Source organism: Lipophrys pholis (assembly GCF_963383615.2).
Source record: "Lipophrys pholis genome assembly, chromosome: 18".
Taxonomy (NCBI): domain Eukaryota; kingdom Metazoa; phylum Chordata; class Actinopteri; order Blenniiformes; family Blenniidae; genus Lipophrys; species Lipophrys pholis.
In genome coordinates, this window is record NC_137646.1 from 9101710 (window position 1) to 9122202 (window position 20493).

The window sequence follows — 20493 nt, forward strand, 5'->3', positions numbered from 1 at the left end:
GATCCGTAGATTATGAGCTACATCAGATTACACATTGACGAAGTCTACCGAGAACTATTAGCATTTAGCATTAGCAGTGATGACTTTACTCTGGGTGGCATTACGAACTTTAATCAGAAAGGACAGACTTACATTTATTCGTAGACAGAATTTAGCATCATAGATAAAATACAGATTCAAGGAAAACAAACTAGCTTCTGTGATGCTGCCATCTTCTGGTGGAGAAATGCTAGTGCAGTATTTTGTATTCAGAGTTCTACATTAAACATCAGCTGTGTATCCTTAGCAATCACTGGAAAGTAATGAGTTAGGCAACGACACATTTACAGAAACAATGTTGAAACTAGTTGTTGTATTTACTTTAGTTAAGTTTAACCCTTGTTTCATTTTATTGTCGCTGTTTAGCCATCCAGCCACGTCAAACTGATTATTCAGAGTTTTTGCAGTGTAGCGGGCGAGCTAGCGTCACACAGCTAGCGTGCAGGAGGCGCCGTTAGAAGCCGTTGAGCGTCACTCAGTCCCGATCCCAGGGCACAACGAAGCGGACACCAACATCTGGCTCATTTCACTTTCACCTAAATTCATCCATCGAAAACAATGTGGAGACGTACGAGTGACTACGGCTGCTACCCAGTTCAGAAAACACCAATAAACAATCACGAGTAGTAATCATAGGAACGAAACGTCGGGGTGAATAATATGATACAGTCTAGAAGGGTGACATGCTTCAGGGTGAACTCCAGCTCTTCCTCCTCTCACCGCGTCGCTCCTCCTCCCATCATTTCATCGGGTCCAGGCTGGACTCTCAGCCTCGGCACTATGATGCTGTTCTAATCTTCTCGAAAGTCAATGTGTCAGAGCTTCAGGAGAACCATTCAGGATTAGACTTTCAGTGGCGGTCTACTGTGAAGATGAATGGATGGAAGGTCTCTAACAGTTTCCACACAAGAGGAACAAATCCTGTTATTCAGTGAAACCTTCTTCATGGTGAATCATCACATTTAATCTGTAACTGTTCTGGCTCAGTAATCTGCACAATAATGCTTCATTCCATGAGTGCCCATAAAAGCTTTAACCCAAACTATCAAGACGTTAAATTAACTGAGTTTGTGTGGTGGATTTTCACTGAACACAATCGAAGCTTCTTCAGAAACAGTGTTGGTGTGAATCTAATGAGAGCAGGTTTGAAACATGTAAACTGAACGGGAACCGTCAATCCAACAAGTGTTCAGGAAACTTGGATGTTTTACAGGACATTTGTGGAGCTCTGCAGTGATTGGGAGGAGGAGGAAGACGGTGGAGCTGAAGGAACATCAGAGTTTTGTGTCACTTCAACCTGTCCTACAACAGAGAATCCGCCTCAGTGGATCTCTGCTCAGTCTCAGCAAACAAGTCTTACAATGCTGCTGTCGAGCTAGTGGGAGTCAAAGCAGCGGCCCTATCATTAATATCCAGAAGAATAGAAGAAGAATCAAAAGGTACGAGGTGGCCGTGAACGACAGACGAGTTAGGACTGCTGTGGTTGATAGAAAAAGCCAGGCTAACGTGTCCACAGCAGAGAGAAGGTCAGGTGTATTTACACATCCAGAAAACTGGAAAAAACAAAGCATCTGATCAGAGGTGAACTAGACCAAACCACCACAGCTGGCTCCGGGTCACAAAGCTTTTATTTCAACCGGCTCCAGGCTCTCAAAAACAAAAGTTCAGTGCATTGCAGAAACTTACAAACACAAAGTTCTTCGTAAAATGAAAGGAAACAAAGTGAAGAGCAGGAGCTCCAGGAACACGACCCAGAAACAGCCAGACACCACCGCAGCCGAGCAGAGGCCACCAGACAACAACACTCCTTTACTGACTATTTCTTGACTTCACCGGCTTCAGTGAGCTGGCGACCTTTGGTGGGTGGGGGTGGGGGTGGAGGTGGGGGTGGGGGCGGGTCAATGTACAGACATTTGCATTTTCTTTTATGTGAGAGAGACAAACAGCCGTCGTCCCTCTGCTCGCTGTTCACGACCAAACCAGCTCATTGACTCAGTCTAGTTCACCTGCCCCTGCCCCCTGGGGGGTCCGCCCCCCCGCAGGTGGGGGGGTCTGCCGTGTGCCCACCTGCACGGACACACTTCCTGTCTAATGCTTGCAAGTTAAGCTGCGCAGTAGTTTTTACATTGAATAACGAGTATCTCAGATTTTCTACTTAGCAGGGTTCAGTGTAGTAAGGTGGTCATGGGGGGGGGGGTTAGACTGACTAGGGGCGGGGCTTAACAGGGGAGGAGGAGGGAGGGGTTTAGTATGGTGATGAGGAGGGTGATGATGGTGGTGGTGTGAAGGTTTCGAATGGGAAGGCCCATCACTCGGTTTTGTTGCGTTTCACAGCTCCCGGAAGTTTATCTTGTAACCTGAGAGAGTGAGAGAAAGAGAGAGAGAGAGAGAGAGACAGAGAGAGGGGGGGGGGGAGAGGGAGAGAGAGAGAAAGAGAGAGAGAGTGTGAGAGAGTGAGAGTGAGAGAGGGGGATAGAGAGAAAGAGAGAAAGCAGAACAGATAAGACGTTACTGGCACGTAGTTTGTTTGTTTTTTGCTGCGGGTCACATGACTCCAGCAGCTCTGCTGATTAGTGGATTGAGGAACTTACTTGGCCATGGTGGAGTTGATTTGAGTGCGTGCCAGGTCGATGTACTGGTCAATCTGAGTCTGAGGGGAGAAGCAGAGGTCAGACAGGCTGAAGGTCAGGCTCTTTACAGGAAGCAAGTCTGTCTCTAGTTCACCTGAGAAAACTTATTAGTTAGTGAACAGTGCTGCTGGAAGAAGGAGTGAAGCTTCTGGTTGAAGAGTTCATCCAATGAAATTATTCCAGATGTTGAGAGAATCTGACTTACTAGAAGTCCTGAAGGTTTGCCTTTTTTACTTTTAATGAGAAGAAATTAGAAGAGTCTGTGTGGCAGCAGATTAAAATCGTTAAAGAACTAATCCAGGGAGGAACGAATACATTTGAAAGAGCTCAGAGACTTCTCCTTCCCTCAGCAGCTGGGCGACGCACTAACCCAGGACACTGAATGAGTAAGACCCCTGAAGTCAGTGTGTGTGTGTGTGTCATGATGCTGACTGGTTTGCCGTGACTTGAGGTCAGGAAGCTTTCAGTGTGTGAGTAGGACTGCAGTCATTCACACCACACCCCCACACCCCCCCACACCCCCACACACACCCACACACACACCTTGTTTTTCTCGTAGACGGGCGGCACAGCGAAGAGCAGGATGTCAGCTGGAAGAGAAAAGAGAAAGTAGAACTCAAACATTTGTGTTGTGTTGCTCTGGTGGTCCGTGCCTGTAAAAGCACAGACGGGCTGGATGATTCCTATAATAAAATAAATAATCTCTTAATCTGGTGGGATGTTTCGTCCTCCCATTACAAATCTGTTCTTAAAGAAGTTGTTTCCTACATTTCAACTTGCATTTTAAACTTTGTTTAACAATGTATGGCACGACAGGCCTAATGTTCATCATTAATGGTTTCTCATCTGTTCATGATCAGAGGATGAAGCATTTTCAGATTCAGGTTCAGTCAGGACACCGTTGACCTTTGACCTCTGCATTAAAGACAATCAGACTGGTTTGAGCTGATTCAGAGTATGAAAACCAGCTCTCTCATGCACCTGAAACTTCCAGACAGAGTTCATCTGGTTACACAAGTCAAATCTAACTAGTTCACAAACAACCAGTTTTTATAAACTGTAAATAATGTCTTTTAAAAGAAACAAAGATCTAAATTGGAGAAGTGACTGTGGCTCAGCTGAGTGTGTGTGTGTGTGTGTGTGTGTGTGTGTGTGTGTGTGTGTGTGTGTGTGTGTGTGTGTGTGTGTGTGTGTGTGTGTGTGTACTGCTCAAGCTGTGGAAAAGCGCTGTAAATTAAATCCAACTGACCATTTTTAACTTTTCGGTTTTCTTAATTAAAACACTGGTTGTCAGGGAAACCTATCAGTAAAAGATGACACGAGTGATTTGAGCCCTCCAGAAAGTTTATTCTGCTCAGAACGAGACTCAAACCCAGAAATATCTCGTACTTAGTGATACAGGTTCAGTCAGGCTCCAGCAAAGACCAACTATCTTGTCATCAGTTCTTATATATTGATGCTTTTCACACCTATAAATGCCATGTTACAAAACCAAAGCATCTGATTGGTGGAAAGAAAAGAAGAGATCATTGCTTGTTGGGCTTGAACACTTTCAGGGAGAAGATCAAAGATCAGCCAATAATAAGCTGTTAATCCCAATCTGAGTTATGGGACACTTCGTTACATGAGAAATGTAAGCTCCCTGGACTGATTGGATATTCCTTCAACAGAGTGGACCGATGAGGCTGTCGGGGTGAGAAACCCTGGTGCCAGGGAGCGTACCCAGGATGAGGATGGTGATTCCATTGAAGACGGCTCCCACGTAGGTCAGCAGCCACATGACCACAGCCAGCTGGAGACACAACAACACAACATGGATCTCAGAACAGCAGACAGCAGCAGCACAGCGCTTCGTCCTTTCAACCCTTCCAGGGCTCAGAAGTGTTTTCACTTTCTGCTGTAGGTTCATGAACTCACGTCACACTCAGGGCTTTAGACCAAGAGCTTCCAGGCGTCACACAACCTTTAGCTTCTATCTTTTCACCCCATTTTTCTTCACAAAACAAAACTGGGAAAGTGACATTAAATACAAAAGATTTTGTTTGCTGAACAAGAAGGGAATGTTTGGCGTTTTCTGTATCATTACATGAAACAAAGTGAACCCAAACATGTGACGACAGTTAAATGTTTCCCTCCAGAGAGCTGAGAAGGACTCACCCAGTACTCGAGTACTGAAGCTGCTCTCTGAGCTTCCAGTACATTCCACTAACTGGAACAGACTAGAAGGCCTGAAAAAGCACAGTGGGACTGTCCTCATTTATATAGAAGTCAAACAAACAGGCAGCTGAAGAGTTTTACTGAAACTTCTGACTGCTTTTAAATGACAAATGCATCAGGATTTGATTGTCGAAGATGAAAGTGACACATTTGTTAAGTTTTTTTAAGTCTGCTGATCACTTTAGTCACTAGGTGGCAGTGTTGTTGCCTGTCCTTTCTTAATAAAAACAGTTATATCTCTGGCGAACGAACAGCCTGCTGATAAATAAGCACAGGTTAGCGCTGCGCTCTCATGGCTTGTTCCCATCGGACGAGTCTTCTGATGAATTTAATATAACAGGCTAATAATAAAATCATAAGTGAGTCTAAATGAGGACATGAGATGATTGGGTGGCAGCAGGAGCTCAAAGATCACTGATGAGTGCATGTTTGACAACCTATAAATTAACGGTGTGAATGAGAGGGGCGGTCCAGCTGTTTGGCTCATGAGCTCCATTTAATCCTCGTCCATCGACACCACCAGGGTTAAGTTAGGTTATTTTAAGGCTGCTGATCTGATTCTGATTATAAACTTGACCTCCCGCCGAGCTATTCCTGCTCCAATCAGAGCTCCCGGGAGGCAGGTCTTTGTGGGGCGCTCACCTTTAGAGAGTCCACCAGGTCCTCGACCAGGAAGAGGCGGCTCATCTGCTTCAGGCCTCTGTTGATGTAGGTCAGACTGGCATCCACGTTCTTACGGAAGGTCTCTGGAGGGATGCTGACGTCCTTATCTATCAGTGACCTGTGGGGGGAGCACAGGAGCAGGGGGTTGAGTCAGGAACAAGGCTGATCGTCATGCAGAACCTGCTGGAAGGCAAGACAGCGACAGGAAACACCCCAATCCAAAGAGAACCAGAACCAGCCACTCATTCTGCTCCAAGGTCTCCTACCGGTCCTGACACCTCCATCACCACATTTGAATGAAAGGTTTCTATCTTCATGTGTTCAGTAAACACTGAGCCTCCACACAGCCAGACTGTACGAGCAGCTGAAAAGCTTTAAATTAGAATGATCAAAGTGACAAAACTCACAGATTCCTGCTGTGCTTCACATGCTCAACTGGAGATTTGATTTAGAAATCAGTTCAGTTTATCATGAGAAATCCTGCTGCCAATAGATTTTCCTTGTGCGTCAGTTGCATCATGTGCTGTGACTTGATAGTGGAAAATACTAGGCGACATGACAGTTGGAGGCGTTAAATAGCAGTGGGTCACCCACTTTCACCAATTCCTGTGTGCACACAGCTCCATTCTGTCTCTCTGAGGCACAGATGATCTATTTCTACACTCTGGTTCACGTTCACTCTTCTGGTTGAAGGATTGGCTTGAGGAGCTGTGAACTGTATGGAGCCTCCCTCAGCCTGCGACTCCTCCTATAAAGGAGGTTACAACACCATGACCTTCTCAAAATGAGCAGAGGAGAGGCGGGTGGTGTTTAATTCAAACGTCCTCACACAGGAGCTGCTGGACCGAGAACCAGCAGCCGCTGGCTAACATTGCTCAGAATGCTACAACATGCTAATGTCCTGGACTCAAACAGGAAACTGAACCAGAATGTTCCAGAAAGAGCAGGACACATAATCACTTCAACACTTTGAATAACAACCTGCTCCAACCGCATGGAGCAACCTCAACCTGCTCCAACCGCATGGAGCAACCTCAACCTGCTCCAACCGCATGGAGCAACTTCCACCTGCTTGGAGCAACATCAACCTGCTCCAACGGCATGAAGCAACTTCAACCGCATGGAGCGACCTCAACCTGCTCCAACCGCATGGAGCGACCTCAACCTGCTCCAACCGCATGGAGCAACCTCAACCTGCTCCAACCGCATGGAGTGACTCCAACCTGCTGCAACGGCATGGAGTGTCCTCAACCTGCTCCAACGGCATGGAGCAACCTCAACCTGCTCCAACCGCATGGAGCAACCTCAACCTGCTCCAACCGCATGGAGCAACCTCAACCTGCTCCAACCGCATGGAGCAACCTCAACCTGCTCCAACCGCATGGAGCAACCTCAACCTGCTCCAACGGCATGAAGCAATTTCAACCTGCTCCAACGGCATTAAGCAACATCAACCTGCAGCAACCACATGAAGCAACTTTAAGCTGCAGCAACCACATGAAGCAACTTTAAGCTGCAGCAACCACATGAAGCAACTTTAAGCTGCAACAACCATGCTACTGCTGCTAGCGAGCCACGCTCAGGCCAGTTTGATGAAGAAACACAGCTCATCACCACAAAGAGCTTAACGATCTGCTTCACTTCACTCATTGCGAATGTTTCAGTGTTTCACAGACTGGTCACTTTTCTGTTGCATCCAAAGGCAGAAAAAGATGAAGTGACATAAATAGACCAACAGATGTCACTGCAGTGTTTCCCCACAGAATTGATCAGGATGTAAACAAGCAGATTTCTCCATCTCAGACCTTGCTGTGGCAGAAAACATGATCCAGGTTCACAGCTCCTGTCTAATGAGGGATGCTCATGATCATGAGATGAGCTGCAGGAAAACTACTACTTCACACTGAAGGGAGCCAGTGGAGGTGTCATAAGGACGATGTTCTGGTTATATATATATATATATATATATATATATATATATATATGTGTGTGTGGGTGTGTAATCAGCATTTTGATATGCCACACCAGTGAAGTGGGATGGATCAAATCAAATAGCAACTACTTGCTATGCTCATATATGTAAACACTGCATCCATGTGAACAAATCCAGGAGCTACTTATATTCCTTGCATTAAATCTTTGTTGTCAGTGAGACATTCTTTATCATGACACAGGCTTGGCTGGACTAAAATCATACTGCATTCATCTTACTTGAAGGGGTGTCCGTCGTTGGACTTCTGCACAGCCTGGACCACGGACTTGTAGATGCGGAAGGTGATGGTGACGCAGAGCAGAGCCAGCAGCAGGTAGGAGGCCACGCTGATCACGCTGAAGGCTGCCAGAGACAGCAGCAATAGCAGCGACAGCCCGAACACCACGCCCGACTTCTTGGGGTCCCGCCAGTGGATCAAGTCCTTCACTGCAGAGGAAGAGGAGGAGCAGGAAGGTCAGACTGATCATTAAATGATGGCGTGTCCTAACCTCAACCAGCTCCTGTGTCCTGCTTTCAGACGAATTGACTACTCAAACAGCACTGTGGTGTCGCTTCCAGAAATACAACTTCCTGCTCAGCAATGTCACAAACAAAGCTTGTGAATTCAGAGACACGAGGAATCTATGAAAGCAACAGTGAAATCATCCAGGAGCTAAAGGGGGTCCAACAGGCAAGGTGAGCGTGTGTATCGAGGACATGTGGAAAGTTGTGGGGCTAAACTATTTCTCCAATTTTGAAAGAGGAAAAAAACAAATGTAAGACAGGCAGAGGCACAACCTCCTCCACCCTCCTGGCCTGCGACTTGAGGCCTAATAAAACATGAGAATGGCCCGTAAATTTCCTCTGGCATGTGCAGCCCAGAATAACTGGAGGAAGACGGTGCTGCAGTGGCCAACTTCATATTTGCATGACTGTCCTGCGACAAGTCGTGCATGCACAAGCCCTCGCCTCTATACAAGGACGTTACGTAATGCTGGAATGGGCTGGCACTGTCAGACTGCCACTCCTTCTGTGTGTGTGTATAAGGGGGGGTATTAAAAAAAGGAGCCTTGTGTAAGTGCTGGTGGAAGAAGCACGTGGGTTGATGCTGCCTCAGGCACGGTTCAGGCCTCACTGCTCCAGCAACTTTAATGGGAACACACGTTATTATGGCACACACAGACACAGTTCATAAATGTTTGTCTGGCTTTTCTAGAGATTTAGAAATATACAGGAATAAACCTGTAAAAATAAGCAGTCGCGATTTGATTAATGTCTGTTGTTCACATTTAGCTTTTTCAACTAAATTGAATGAGTATGGTGGAACAAATATTAAATAAGCGAATGAAAGCAAGACTAGAAATGAAAAGGTGGAGCTGAGGATTAGTGTTAAAACTTACTCACTACTGCCACCTCATGTGGCAAACAGTCTGGTGCTCACGCCTCCAGTCAGAGTTCCAACTGATTTACTGTGATTCATTACAGGAGGGACAAATAAATGTGTTTGAACCGTTTGTGCATGGTCGTGTAGCATCAATGTGTGGGGTTTCCTCAGTCTGCATGGCAGGGGTATGAGGGCAGCCTCCCAGCATGCTTTGCTGTGGGTTACACACACACACACACACACACACACACACACACACACACACACACACACACACACACACACACACACACACACACACACACACACACACACACACACACACACACACACACACACACACACACACACACACACACACACACACACACACACACACACACACACACACACACACACACACACACACACACACACACACACACACACACACACACACACACACACACACACACACACACACACACACACACACACTTTCTGTAGAACACTATTCTATGTTTCAATTTGGCCATTGTTTACTCTGATTATCTCACTGAGACCAAGGGTTAATTTAAGAGTGGTCAACTTGTTTACAACAAAAGTACAGATTTGTCTCTTTAGCCTGACTTTTTAATGACTTTAAAAGTAGTTATTAATTTCACAGCCCTCAGCTCAGTTACGTATTCTGACTAGTTTCTTAAATTTTTTTTCCAAAAACCAGCAAACAGAGTGGATGAATTTGAAAATGCTCATTCACAGTAACCATGACAACCACCAACACAATGTTGGATTGTAAGGTTGCGTTGGCACTACAGAAGCCAATTAAGGTTTTGGTTCTGGCTTTTACGAGCCACTTTCACCTTCTCTTGTAATTTATTGCTCTTATAATCCAGTTTGACCTGAAACAGAAGTAAATTATATTGTTGTGTTCATTATTTCCACTGTATATTTTCAGTTTCAAATCAATTCTTTTAACTTGCGCTGGACTTTATTTTTATTTTTTTACTGTGTCATCTTCTTGTAAAATTTAAAAGTACCTTTCATTCTCCAGATACTGCGATATCAACGCAAGTGCAATCCCAGTTGGTTTACCAACAATATTCCAGTGTTGGGATTATCCATTAGCTCGGTGTGCTTTTGACCAGGCTAAAGTGAAGCAGGGACTTTCCTCGGTGTCTGGGGGGGTCAGTTAGCATTAACAGCACATTCAGCAGCACTTCCATCTTAAGATTCAAGGTGTTTGAAAGGTATTAGGTATTTGTGGTGAGTATATGAAGTTTGATGTGCATGTCTGTATAAAATGGGAAAATGTCTTGGGGAAAAAAAAAAAAAGAGAAAAGATTGACTTCAACGTTCAAAAACCTGCACATTTGAATTCAACACAAGAGAAACTCAGAAAACACTCAATCAGGATTTATGAAAGATAAATATTTATGAAGACTCACTTTTTGAAAATTCTCTGAACATGACTCAATATTGAAAAGACTCCACAAAAAGATGCTTTTATTGCACCGCTACCTGATGGTTGTGAAATAGTCCTAACGTTAAATGATTTAACTGCTGCGCCTTGACTCAACACAACAAATATAAGCTACCAGCAGAGTCTACAACTCCAAAGTAGTACTTAGTAATCAAAGTATTAACAGTGATAACACCGGTTTGAAACTCTGGATCATCCGAACCAATTACAACTTCTGAGAGATGTTTTAGCTCCGCGCTAAACACACTGAACAAACAAGACATTACAGGTCAGTGAGACGCGTCCTCAATAAAGAGGCAAATACCACTTTGATTCAAGTGGTCGCGTGTGCTTTTCCTTCTCCGTACACTTCTTCAGAACAATGTGGCTGCAAACCTGCAGCTAATCCTGGAAGCTGAGCGGTTTAATATGTCCGACGCCTGGCTCTGAAGGTCTGCCTTCATTTCTCTTTGGCTCAACAGCGACCCCGAGAGGGCGTGGTGAAACACTGACGATCGGGCGTAGCGGCGACTCATTCATCCTGAACCATTCAGTAGATTAACACATGAGGGATTATGAACCCTGATCATCAGCTCATTCAGGTTTTTGTTGAAGGTGAGACTTCACGTTGGTACGCCCTGTAGACCAAATAACTACTTTCAAAGGTACTTGCATTCCCACAAGTTCCACCCACAACGTTTGGCAAAGAACCAGTTTGTCGATCAGGTGGAAGAAATCCCTTTTACAGCGATTCCGGCTCTTCCATTACTTCTGCAGCTCAGCAAACCTACGTTTTAACATATGAGAGACTTTTAACCTACAATACATATGAAACCTTGCCGGTGTGTTGAACTCTAATCATTGTTGTCCACACGGTGCTGCTATGTCACGTCAGTCTGCATGTGGGTTACAAAGCATTCAAATAATCAGGATTGCCATGCCTTCTTCTGACTCTTGATTTCAGAGCCGGGTGGCTTGAAAGCCTTAATTACTTTGATCTTTTATTTTAATGTGACTGCGAATGTGATGCCAGTCATACTTGTCCTCCCACAAAAAACAAGCAGAGACTTGAAACATCTGAACCAGAGCTGGGAGACGTTTCAAATCGTCATTGATTGATGACTTGCTGCGATTACCTTTGGTGAGAAGTGTAAAAGTAGTGAACAAAACGTTTCTTTAAATACTACACGACCACTGCAAAACCATTTGGTTTACTGGTAACAAATGAGGTGCTTTGACACAACACAGTTGAAATGATCTCTCAGACATCTTAACTTAAATAAATAAAAACTACATGTAACAGCTGAGGTGTCTAAAACAACAAAATATCCATCCATCCATCGCTTCTCCTGTACAGGGTCATGGGGCGCTGGAGCTGATCCTGGCTCGCTGTGGATGAGGGTATGCCACCAGTCCATCACACACAGAGACATACAGACGTTATCACCAAGGTTTAATTTAGTGTCACCAATGAGCCTCACTTGCACGTTTTTGGGCAGTGGGAGGAAACCTCCTCACAGAAAGGCCTGAGCAGTGTTTAAAACCACGACCTTCTGGCTGTGAGGCAAGACCGCTAACCACTGCCTCGGTCAATATCTAAAATGAAAAAGGCCAAGAGGGTCGAAAACAGCTTGAACTACTAAAACCAGCTTAAGAGTTAGAAAGTAAGTTTATAAGCTGTGTTTTCTTCATTTTGAAAGTTAAAGGTGTTTTGTGACTTCAAATGAACTTTATTGAAGTGAACGTGGGCACAAACTGTTCTTATAGTGAGAGGCTGCCGAGCCCGACTGGCCCGATCTCACTTTTGCAGACTGAAAGAAGAGATGAAGTCTCAGGATTGACAAAATGCCATCAAACTCAGTCCATCCAACAAAAAGAACAGTCAAGAGAAATTTGTCTACGGCCTGGAGCCATCCTTGATGAAAAACAAGTATTGCACAGCAGCAGATAACACGACGAGTGTCCCTCCCACTGAAATGAACTCACCTAGCCAGCGCTCCCTGCTTAATAACCTCCTGAGTTGTGCTGCAGCACTGCAGAGGAAAACTAAAATAGCACAAGCTTCTGGCTGGGGGGGGACGGGGGGGGCAATCAACAAATAGGGCACTTTTACAGCACAAAGCTGTACTTCCTCTTCAAACCTCTGACTATCATCAGTGCTACTTCTGCCTTTATCTACACTGTTTTGAGCTTCTCTGCTTCTTCAAAACTTACCCCAAACGTCAGATTTCTTTCTGACCAGGACAAAGTCTTGGTATTGTAGCATCATGTGCTGCTTCATGTGGGCTTAATGAGACAGACGTTTTGTTTCAGTGCACTGCGCTCCATGGCTGACTGTTCACTGGAGGAACGATTGTCCTCCTCAGTCACATTTGGCAAATAACCGATAAAATGCTTTATCAACAGAGAGAAAACTCGCCATTCCTGTATTTTTCCTGGAAATCACTTTTTATTCTTGGCCTTTTCTATCCTTCTCTCTCGGCCGTCGCCCGCACCACCACAGTGGCCATGTTTCAAACTTGTTCTTTCTTAAAAAAGAAAAAAAAGGAGTGTAACCACACCCACCGGTGTTGCCAGATTTGAAACCCATCCGCAGCTAAATGTGGACTTATGAACTGTTCTACACAACGTTTAAAGGGAATTGTGGTTAGAGCTTTCGTACAGCAGATGGATTCCACTTGCACAGGTGCATGTACAGACACACACAGACACACAGCACTACAAAAGCTAGATTAGTGAAAATTGATGAAATATGTAGAAAAAATTCAGGCCCTGATTATTAACGTCAATTGGCTCATGTGGGAACAGAACTAGAAATAAGCTTAAAACGATCAATGCACACACTCTCTTGGTTTCTGATTGGCAGAGCACCTGCACAGGGTTGAGGTGTGCCAGCTCATGGTTTGTTTAAGTATGCAGTACATGTAGACAAGGGGCTGAATGCGTTAGGATTACTGTCTGCATACCAGCTTCGGTGTGTGTGAGGGGAGGCAGGGCAAGAGGAGGGGGCTGCACAGCGAGTCGCTTTAGCACCTCGTAAATATGCTCGGGCACTTTGTCCTCGTTTTAGAGCCCGTTTACAGGACAAACGAAAACGAGTAAGCGCAACAGTTTCGTAGCGTCTGTCTATTTACACAACAGCGGTGCTCAGAGTCCCTGCAACCATCTCGTTTTCATACCGGCTCCCAAGGTGGAACTTACTTTCACGCTCGGGACCAAACTACATTGTTTTGAGTATCTCTGCTGTTGCCATGTGAACATGAAACGTTTAGTGCCAGTAGAAAGAGAATGTGGATTCTTTAAATGTGAATCTGAATAGTCTCATTTGAAATTGAATCTATTGGTTTGAATGCACATCACAATAAAATCAAAACTGTATTTCATTCAGGTCAAAACTTCAGCTCCCTAATTGATTCTAACTTTTCAGATTCACTTCTCTCCATTCAGATTCAGTTTTTTGATAACATTTTTTGTGCCACAGACAGAACATTTTGTGTCAGGCAAAACTAATCCAACGCAGCTGGAAAGAAGTCCATTTTAAGACAGCAATTTGCTTTATGTTCTTTACCTAGCATAAATGCGTCCAGAAGAAATAATCATTGTTAATGCGTCGTGCCCAGTGGTGTACTGGCCAGGTAGCATAATGCCACAAATCCTGGTGGGCCAAACTCACTTCCTACTCCCTCGAGACTTATCCCATTGAAACATTGTGAAGAGTCCATATCAAAACAATTGCAGACAAAGGCTGGTGAAACATTTCATTTTAGACCAAGGGTCTCAAACTCAATGTACCCGGAAGCCGCTGGAGGCAGAGTCTGGGTGAGGCTGGGCCTCATCAGGGATTCCACAAAAAAAGTTGTACAAAAAAAATCCTCAAATGTCATTATTAACCATTTTAATGATTTCTTCTGAACATGAAGTGTCCTGAACATGACTGGAACATTGAATGTAGATCATGAACGGCTCTTCTGAAAATGGTTTCTCTTGGCTACGCATATTGGTCCCACGAGTTGTGGAACTTTAACTTTCAATAAATTCACATATTTGTGGAAGTCTACTTTTATTACCAATACACAGTTGGACAGGGAATGACAACTGAAAGTACAATAGAACACGCTAGTCTCTCATGATCCTAAAACCGTCAAGCGATACAGAGAATAAAATGGCATGTTCAGAGTCTGTCATGGGATACATGAATAATAGAAACTAATACATTGACAGTCATCAAGAGCACCACAGCAGCATCACACCCCACACAAAACTCTCTTCACTCCTGGTTGCCCACCCACAACTAATAAACCAAACTAAACTAGATGAACCAAGTTCACTGCAGCGATCCGTTTCTGTCCGTCGCATTTTAGATGTAATTATTGGGGGTTATATATTAGGTTTGTAGTGTTGGTAATGATTGTGTTGTGTTTTTGTTGCTTTGTTCATGTTAGTTAATTCATCCAGTTTAGTTTGGTTTATTAGTTGTGGGTGGGCAACCAGGAGTGAAGAGAGTTTTGTGTGGGGTGTCATCCTGCCATGGTTCCTCCTGGGTTATGTCAAAATTAAAAGCTTAATTTTACAGTTTGCGTAGTGGAGAGGCTTTGCTCATCAATCAAACTCTTGCCATCATCTTTGGTAATTACCAAGTTGTTGACCACTCTGCTGCCGTTCTGTGCTTAAAATTAAGAAACGATTGAAGTCCATGCACTTACCTAAAGAAATTAACACAATGGTTACTCTAACACCGTGCGTTGGAGGTCCACTCCAATCACGGGCCTCAATAACGTCACACTTTCATAGCAAGGTGCGGGCCACAAAATATCGTCTCGCGGGCCGCAAATGGCCCACGAGTTTGAGACCCCTGTTTTAGATCAAAGACAAAGTACAGCCTGATTAAAAACATGATGGCTGGTCAAGTGAAAACATCATTCAATGAAGCCTGATCGCAGCAGATTGATTTGCACCGATGTGACCTCTTGACTTGCACTTTATTCTGCATCACTTGGATATTTTATTCCATGTCCTGTCATCGGGCCACAGTCTTCAGCAAGTGTGCAGTGGAAAGTTACATCAGGGCAGAAACCTGACACTGGGGATTGACTGTACCGCGTGACTTCCAAAGTTTCTGCAAGCCGACCCTTGGTAGCCATATTCAAACCCCCACCGTCTCTATGGCCAGAGAACCAATGCGAGCTGGAAAGGACAGAGGGCAGGACAGGGTCAAATGGAGAGGGGATCACTGGGGCAAATGCAGCCTCAATGCCCATGTAGGACACATCTTTTTTTGACTACTACTAACAATATCCATAACCTCTGCAACCACACTTTCAAGTTAAAAAGATTACAAGCTGCTTGTTTTACAGTCCTCTCTAAAAGGGCAGGGGCAGGCAAAATTATATCCAGTGAGGACATTAGTCATGTATTCTGAAATGCCACAGAGCATTAAAAGTGAGCCTGAAGTCAATGTTCCTGTACACCAAGGTGTGTGTGCAGGACAGCCATCTCTGCTATATCTCAATGCAGGAGGTCCATTCCAGTCCAGCTCACAGAAAACATCACAAAGTGTGAGAAATATCAGGAGCAACGCTCAAAAACCAGAGATCAATCATGCTTGGCTAGCTACCAGTTTGTTAGCAGAGCAGTGTTGGTGTCAAAACTAACCATGAAGTCAAGTTAGTAAATACACGCTAAAGACTGCAGAAACTGAGTCCTTGGGCATTTTAGTCTAAAGAAGAACTCGGTCTCAGGCCTAAATTTTGCAGATTGCACAAAGAAATTTCTAGTTTCTGGACACATTGGGTGAAGTCTTGACTGGGCTGCAGTAGGAAATCGCTGGTATTTATTGGGAAATATACCTGGTCCATCTCTACTGTGGTCCAAAAAGGATGTTTGAGTGAAGTGAAAGGAGTTGGACACATGCCTGAGTGCATCAGGCACACAGACATTGTCACACCAAAGCACCAGCTCCAATTACCAACTGCTTTCTGGTATTTGAGGCAGCTTATGTCTAAACATGCTGTTTTGTGCATCAGATACTTGCTTTTGAGAAGATAAAATAATGTGATCAAAAAAGCTGAATTTACCAAAATACTGCACTTGTCTACCAGAATGTAGTAGCTAATCTGATTAAACAAATGAATCTAAAAAAAGCAGTTTGCTATGACACAGCTGATGGTAAAAAAGCAGTTTGACATTTTCACTATTGGTGAAATGCTGTCTAACTGACCCTTACTTCCATTTCCATGTTAATATGACCCAAAGTGTGTCTGTGACAGTCTTCCACAAAGAAGGAACATTTGAAATTAAGGTAGAAACAAAAAGCAAAGAGTTCCATCATCCAGAAATACAAAACTCATGTTTCTACAACTGAAAACATAGGGTTATGGTCACACCTATTAGGTTTGGGCCATTTTAGATCAACTGGTGCAATCGTGTTGGTGCATTATATTGGTGGAAATGTGACTAGTGCCATCTGAATTAAAGTCATTTGGCATGGGTGGATTGAAGATACTCATGAATCTAAAACAACCAGGGTCTAGAGCAAAGGTGAGGGATGCGCAAGCTTTTCAATAAAAGCCATTGCTAGTCTTCATTTGTCAGCACCGTTTTCATAAGAGACATTTACTGCTTAATCATCCAGAAGCAGCTAATTACAGCAAGATGCTACAATGAAAGCTGTCTTAGTCAGTGAACTGACAGGAGCATTACATCCATAAGTAGGATTTTTTTATAAATACAGTCATGGACGAAATGACTGGCACCCCTAGAATTTTTCCAGAAAATACACCACTTCTTCCAGAAATGGCTGCAATTATAAATGTTTTTGGTATACACGTGTTTACTTCCTTGATCTGCATTGGAAAAACACAAAACAGCATTAGAAAAAAGCCAGAATTTACATAATTTTACACAAAACTCAAAGAATGGGCCGGACAAAATTGTTGGCACCCTCAACTCAATATTTGATTGCACACCCTTTGGAAGAAATAACAAATCAATCGCTTCTTATAACCATCAACAAGCTTCTTACACGTCTCAAATGGAATTTTGGACTACTCTTCTTTTGCAAACTGCTCCAAGTCTCTCAGGTTTGAAGGGTGCCTTCTTGCAACAGCAATTTTGAGATCTCTCAAAGTATGTAAGTGTTCAATGGGATTTAGATCCGGACTCATTGCTGGCTACTTCAGAACTCTCCAGCGCTTCGTCTCCAACCATTTCTTGGTGATATTTGAGGAATGTTTCGGGTCATTATCCTGCTGTAACACTCATGACCTCTGATGTAGACCCAGCTTTCTGACACGAGGCCCTACATTGCGACCCAAAATATTTTGATAGTATTCAGATTTCATGATTCCTTGCACACCGTCAAGACACCCAGTTCCAGAGGCAGCAACACAACCCCAAAACATCTTTGAGCCTCCACCATGTTTGACTGTAGGTACTGAGTTCTGTTCTTTGTAGGCCTCATTTTGTTTTCTGTAAACAGTAGAATGACGTGCTTTTCCAAAAAGTTCAAACTTTGTCTCATCTGTCCACAAAACGTTGTCCCAGAAGGATTGAGGCTTACTCAGGTACATCTATGAAACTCCAATCTGGCTTTGTTATGTCTCTTTGTCAGCAGTGGGGTTTTCCTCGGTCTCCTGCCATAGCACTTCTTCTCATTCAGATGACGACGTATGGTCCGAGCTCACACTGTTGCACCCTGAGTCTGCAGGACAGCCTGAACCTGTGTGGAAGTTGACTGAGGATGTTTATCCACCATTGCACAGTGGACAAAGGAACTTGAAGATTTCTGGAGATGGTCTTGTTACTAGGGATGTCCCGATCAGATCGGTAGATATCGGATCGGGGCCAATATTGGTCATTTTGTGAGTGATCCGGCATCGGCAAATCCAGCCTGCTGATCTAAAAAAAACGACCCAAAAAACTTTTTCACGTCAGCTGCCGTAAAGCGAGCCTCGTTTGCCACCTGCTGTAAACTGAGGAATAGCAACCTCGCCATTAGCAGCCTAAAGCCATTGAGTAGATAAAATGTCAGCAGTCTGGAGGTATTGTAAGGTTGACAACGAAACCAGTCCAGCGGCCAGTTGTACTATTTGCTTCACCACAGTCCCAAGAGGTGGAGCACCAGAGCGTCGTTTAACACAACTAATTTAATACGACATCTAAAAAGTAAACACGCAGCGGAGTACGCTCAGTTTACAACAACAACTAAAGAAAAAGCCGCACCGAAGCAGCAAACTCTTGACTTAAAAAAAAAAAAAAGGATAAGTACCCACTGGAGAGCGATACGGTGAAAAAAGAACCCGGAAGGTTACGCTAATTTTTAAGGGAGACTGGGATATTCTGAATACGTTTTTGAGAGAACTATGTTCAGACTACTTTTGTCAAACAGGTTTTACCACTTTGAAGTGGAATAAAGTGTTTATAATTCACATTGAAATGTAAATGTTTTGTAACAATTCAGGTCAAACCTCTCATACTGCTTTAAGTGAAACAGAAATTTAATACACAAAGAAGTTACATTGTAGCATAAGAGCATTTATGTTTAAGATTTATTTATTTATTTTTATTATTGTATTTGCACTTTTTTAAGGACTTATTTTCAACCCAAACTGTCAAAGACAATTTGAAGTGGAATTGGGTTCTTCTGATTGGTTTTTACTGAATACTGTTTATCTTGTCGTTTTTTTATAGTTTATATGTTAGTCAAACTGATTCACTGGGTTTCATTTTAATTTTAATTTTTTTATTTGCCACAAAATCCAGGTGAAGTTGTTTAAGTTAACATAAATAAGAGATAAGACTGCAGAGTGTAATTGTTTTTTTTTGCTGTTAAAGTTTAAATAAGTTCTTAAGTCATTCTGAGAAGAATTGTGATTCAATGAGTGAGTTTTACAATAATTTCTAGCTAAACAAAGCTTCTGCCAATAGTGCTTTTAGCTTCAGACATCTTAGTTGCTCCAAAAATAGACTATTGAGTATATTTGCAATAGCAAGGTAAGTATCGGTTCAGAAAAGTATCGGTATCGGCAGATACTCAATTCTAAAAAATCGGATCGTATCGGGGGATAAAAAGTGTGATCGGGACATCCCTACTTGTAACTTTGAGATGGTTCATATCTTTCCACAATGTTGCTTCTTAAGTCCTCAGACACTTCTCGGCTCTTCTTTCTCTTCTCCATGTTTGGTGTGACACAAACAGGCACACAACACAAAGGTTGAGTCAACCTTTACACATTCAAACTGGCTTCAGGTGTGATTTCTATATTGCCGGCACCTGTAACTTGCCACAGGTGAGTTTAAACGAGCATCACATGCTTGAAATAAAATGATTTACCCACAGTTTTAAAAGGGTGTAAACAATTTTGTCTGGTCCGTTTTTTGAGTTTTGTGTACAATTTTGTCAATTTTGGCTTTTTTCTTTAGTTTATGTTTCACTTCAGGAGTTCTGAGGCTCTGGCTCTTTATTTGCTTTTAAATTGTGATTGTTCAGACGGGGAGGCGGGGGATCTCCTCACTCAAGCGTCCAGCAGCTCTGGAGCATGAGCAGTCGTCGCGTACAGGTAGCACAGTCACAAAAGTTGGGCTGCGCGGTCGACCGCAGAGGGGCGGAGCCTAGCACACAGGGGCGGATGATGATTTTGACATCACGCGTACTCCACACACATGAAAGTTTCAATTTCCCTTTACAGCAGAGAACATAAGGCCCGTGGGCCAAAACCGACCCGCAAGAGGCTCCAATCTGGTCTCACCAAGCAAAGAGGTTATATAGGATTTATACAAGTTTTTTTATTTACATTTCATTGTATTTTGCACCAGACATGTACATGTATATATAGATATGTTACATATATTGTATACATCTTTGTGTTGGTTCAGTTATGTGCTTTTAAATAACCATAACATTTTTGGTGTTTGGTTCGTTCAATGTCAACTGGTTCTACAATTTGTCCTCGACACCTGTCTTCAGGGGACACTTGCTGTTGGATTTTAGGGCGTCCCTACATCAGAGGTTGTACTGTATATACATAGTTTATTTTCTTGTGTGCAACTATCCTAACTGTCTTCAAGTACAATATGGAGCCATTGTGATGACGGAATATCCCCATGTGGGGCGACTTATCTTATCACAAGTTTCTCCCCCCAAAAAACC

The 20493-nt window shown here is 43.5% G+C and overlaps 1 protein-coding gene across 1 annotated transcript in view; it reads right to left on the minus strand.

The window, feature by feature from the left end:
* Positions 1 to 1614: 1614 nt before the first annotated feature.
* Positions 1615 to 20493, minus strand: part of rtn3 (reticulon 3) — a 41557-nt gene continuing 22678 nt past the window's right edge. The window contains exons 2-7 of the mRNA XM_080486188.1: positions 7761 to 7968; positions 5529 to 5667; positions 4392 to 4461; positions 3213 to 3259; positions 2631 to 2689; positions 1615 to 2396 (exon numbers count right to left, since the gene is read on the minus strand). Of these exons, the coding sequence (XP_080342314.1) occupies positions 2348 to 2396; positions 2631 to 2689; positions 3213 to 3259; positions 4392 to 4461; positions 5529 to 5667; positions 7761 to 7968 (572 nt within the window). The 3' untranslated portion in view covers positions 1615 to 2347. The remainder of the gene's footprint in view (positions 2397 to 2630; positions 2690 to 3212; positions 3260 to 4391; positions 4462 to 5528; positions 5668 to 7760; positions 7969 to 20493) is intronic.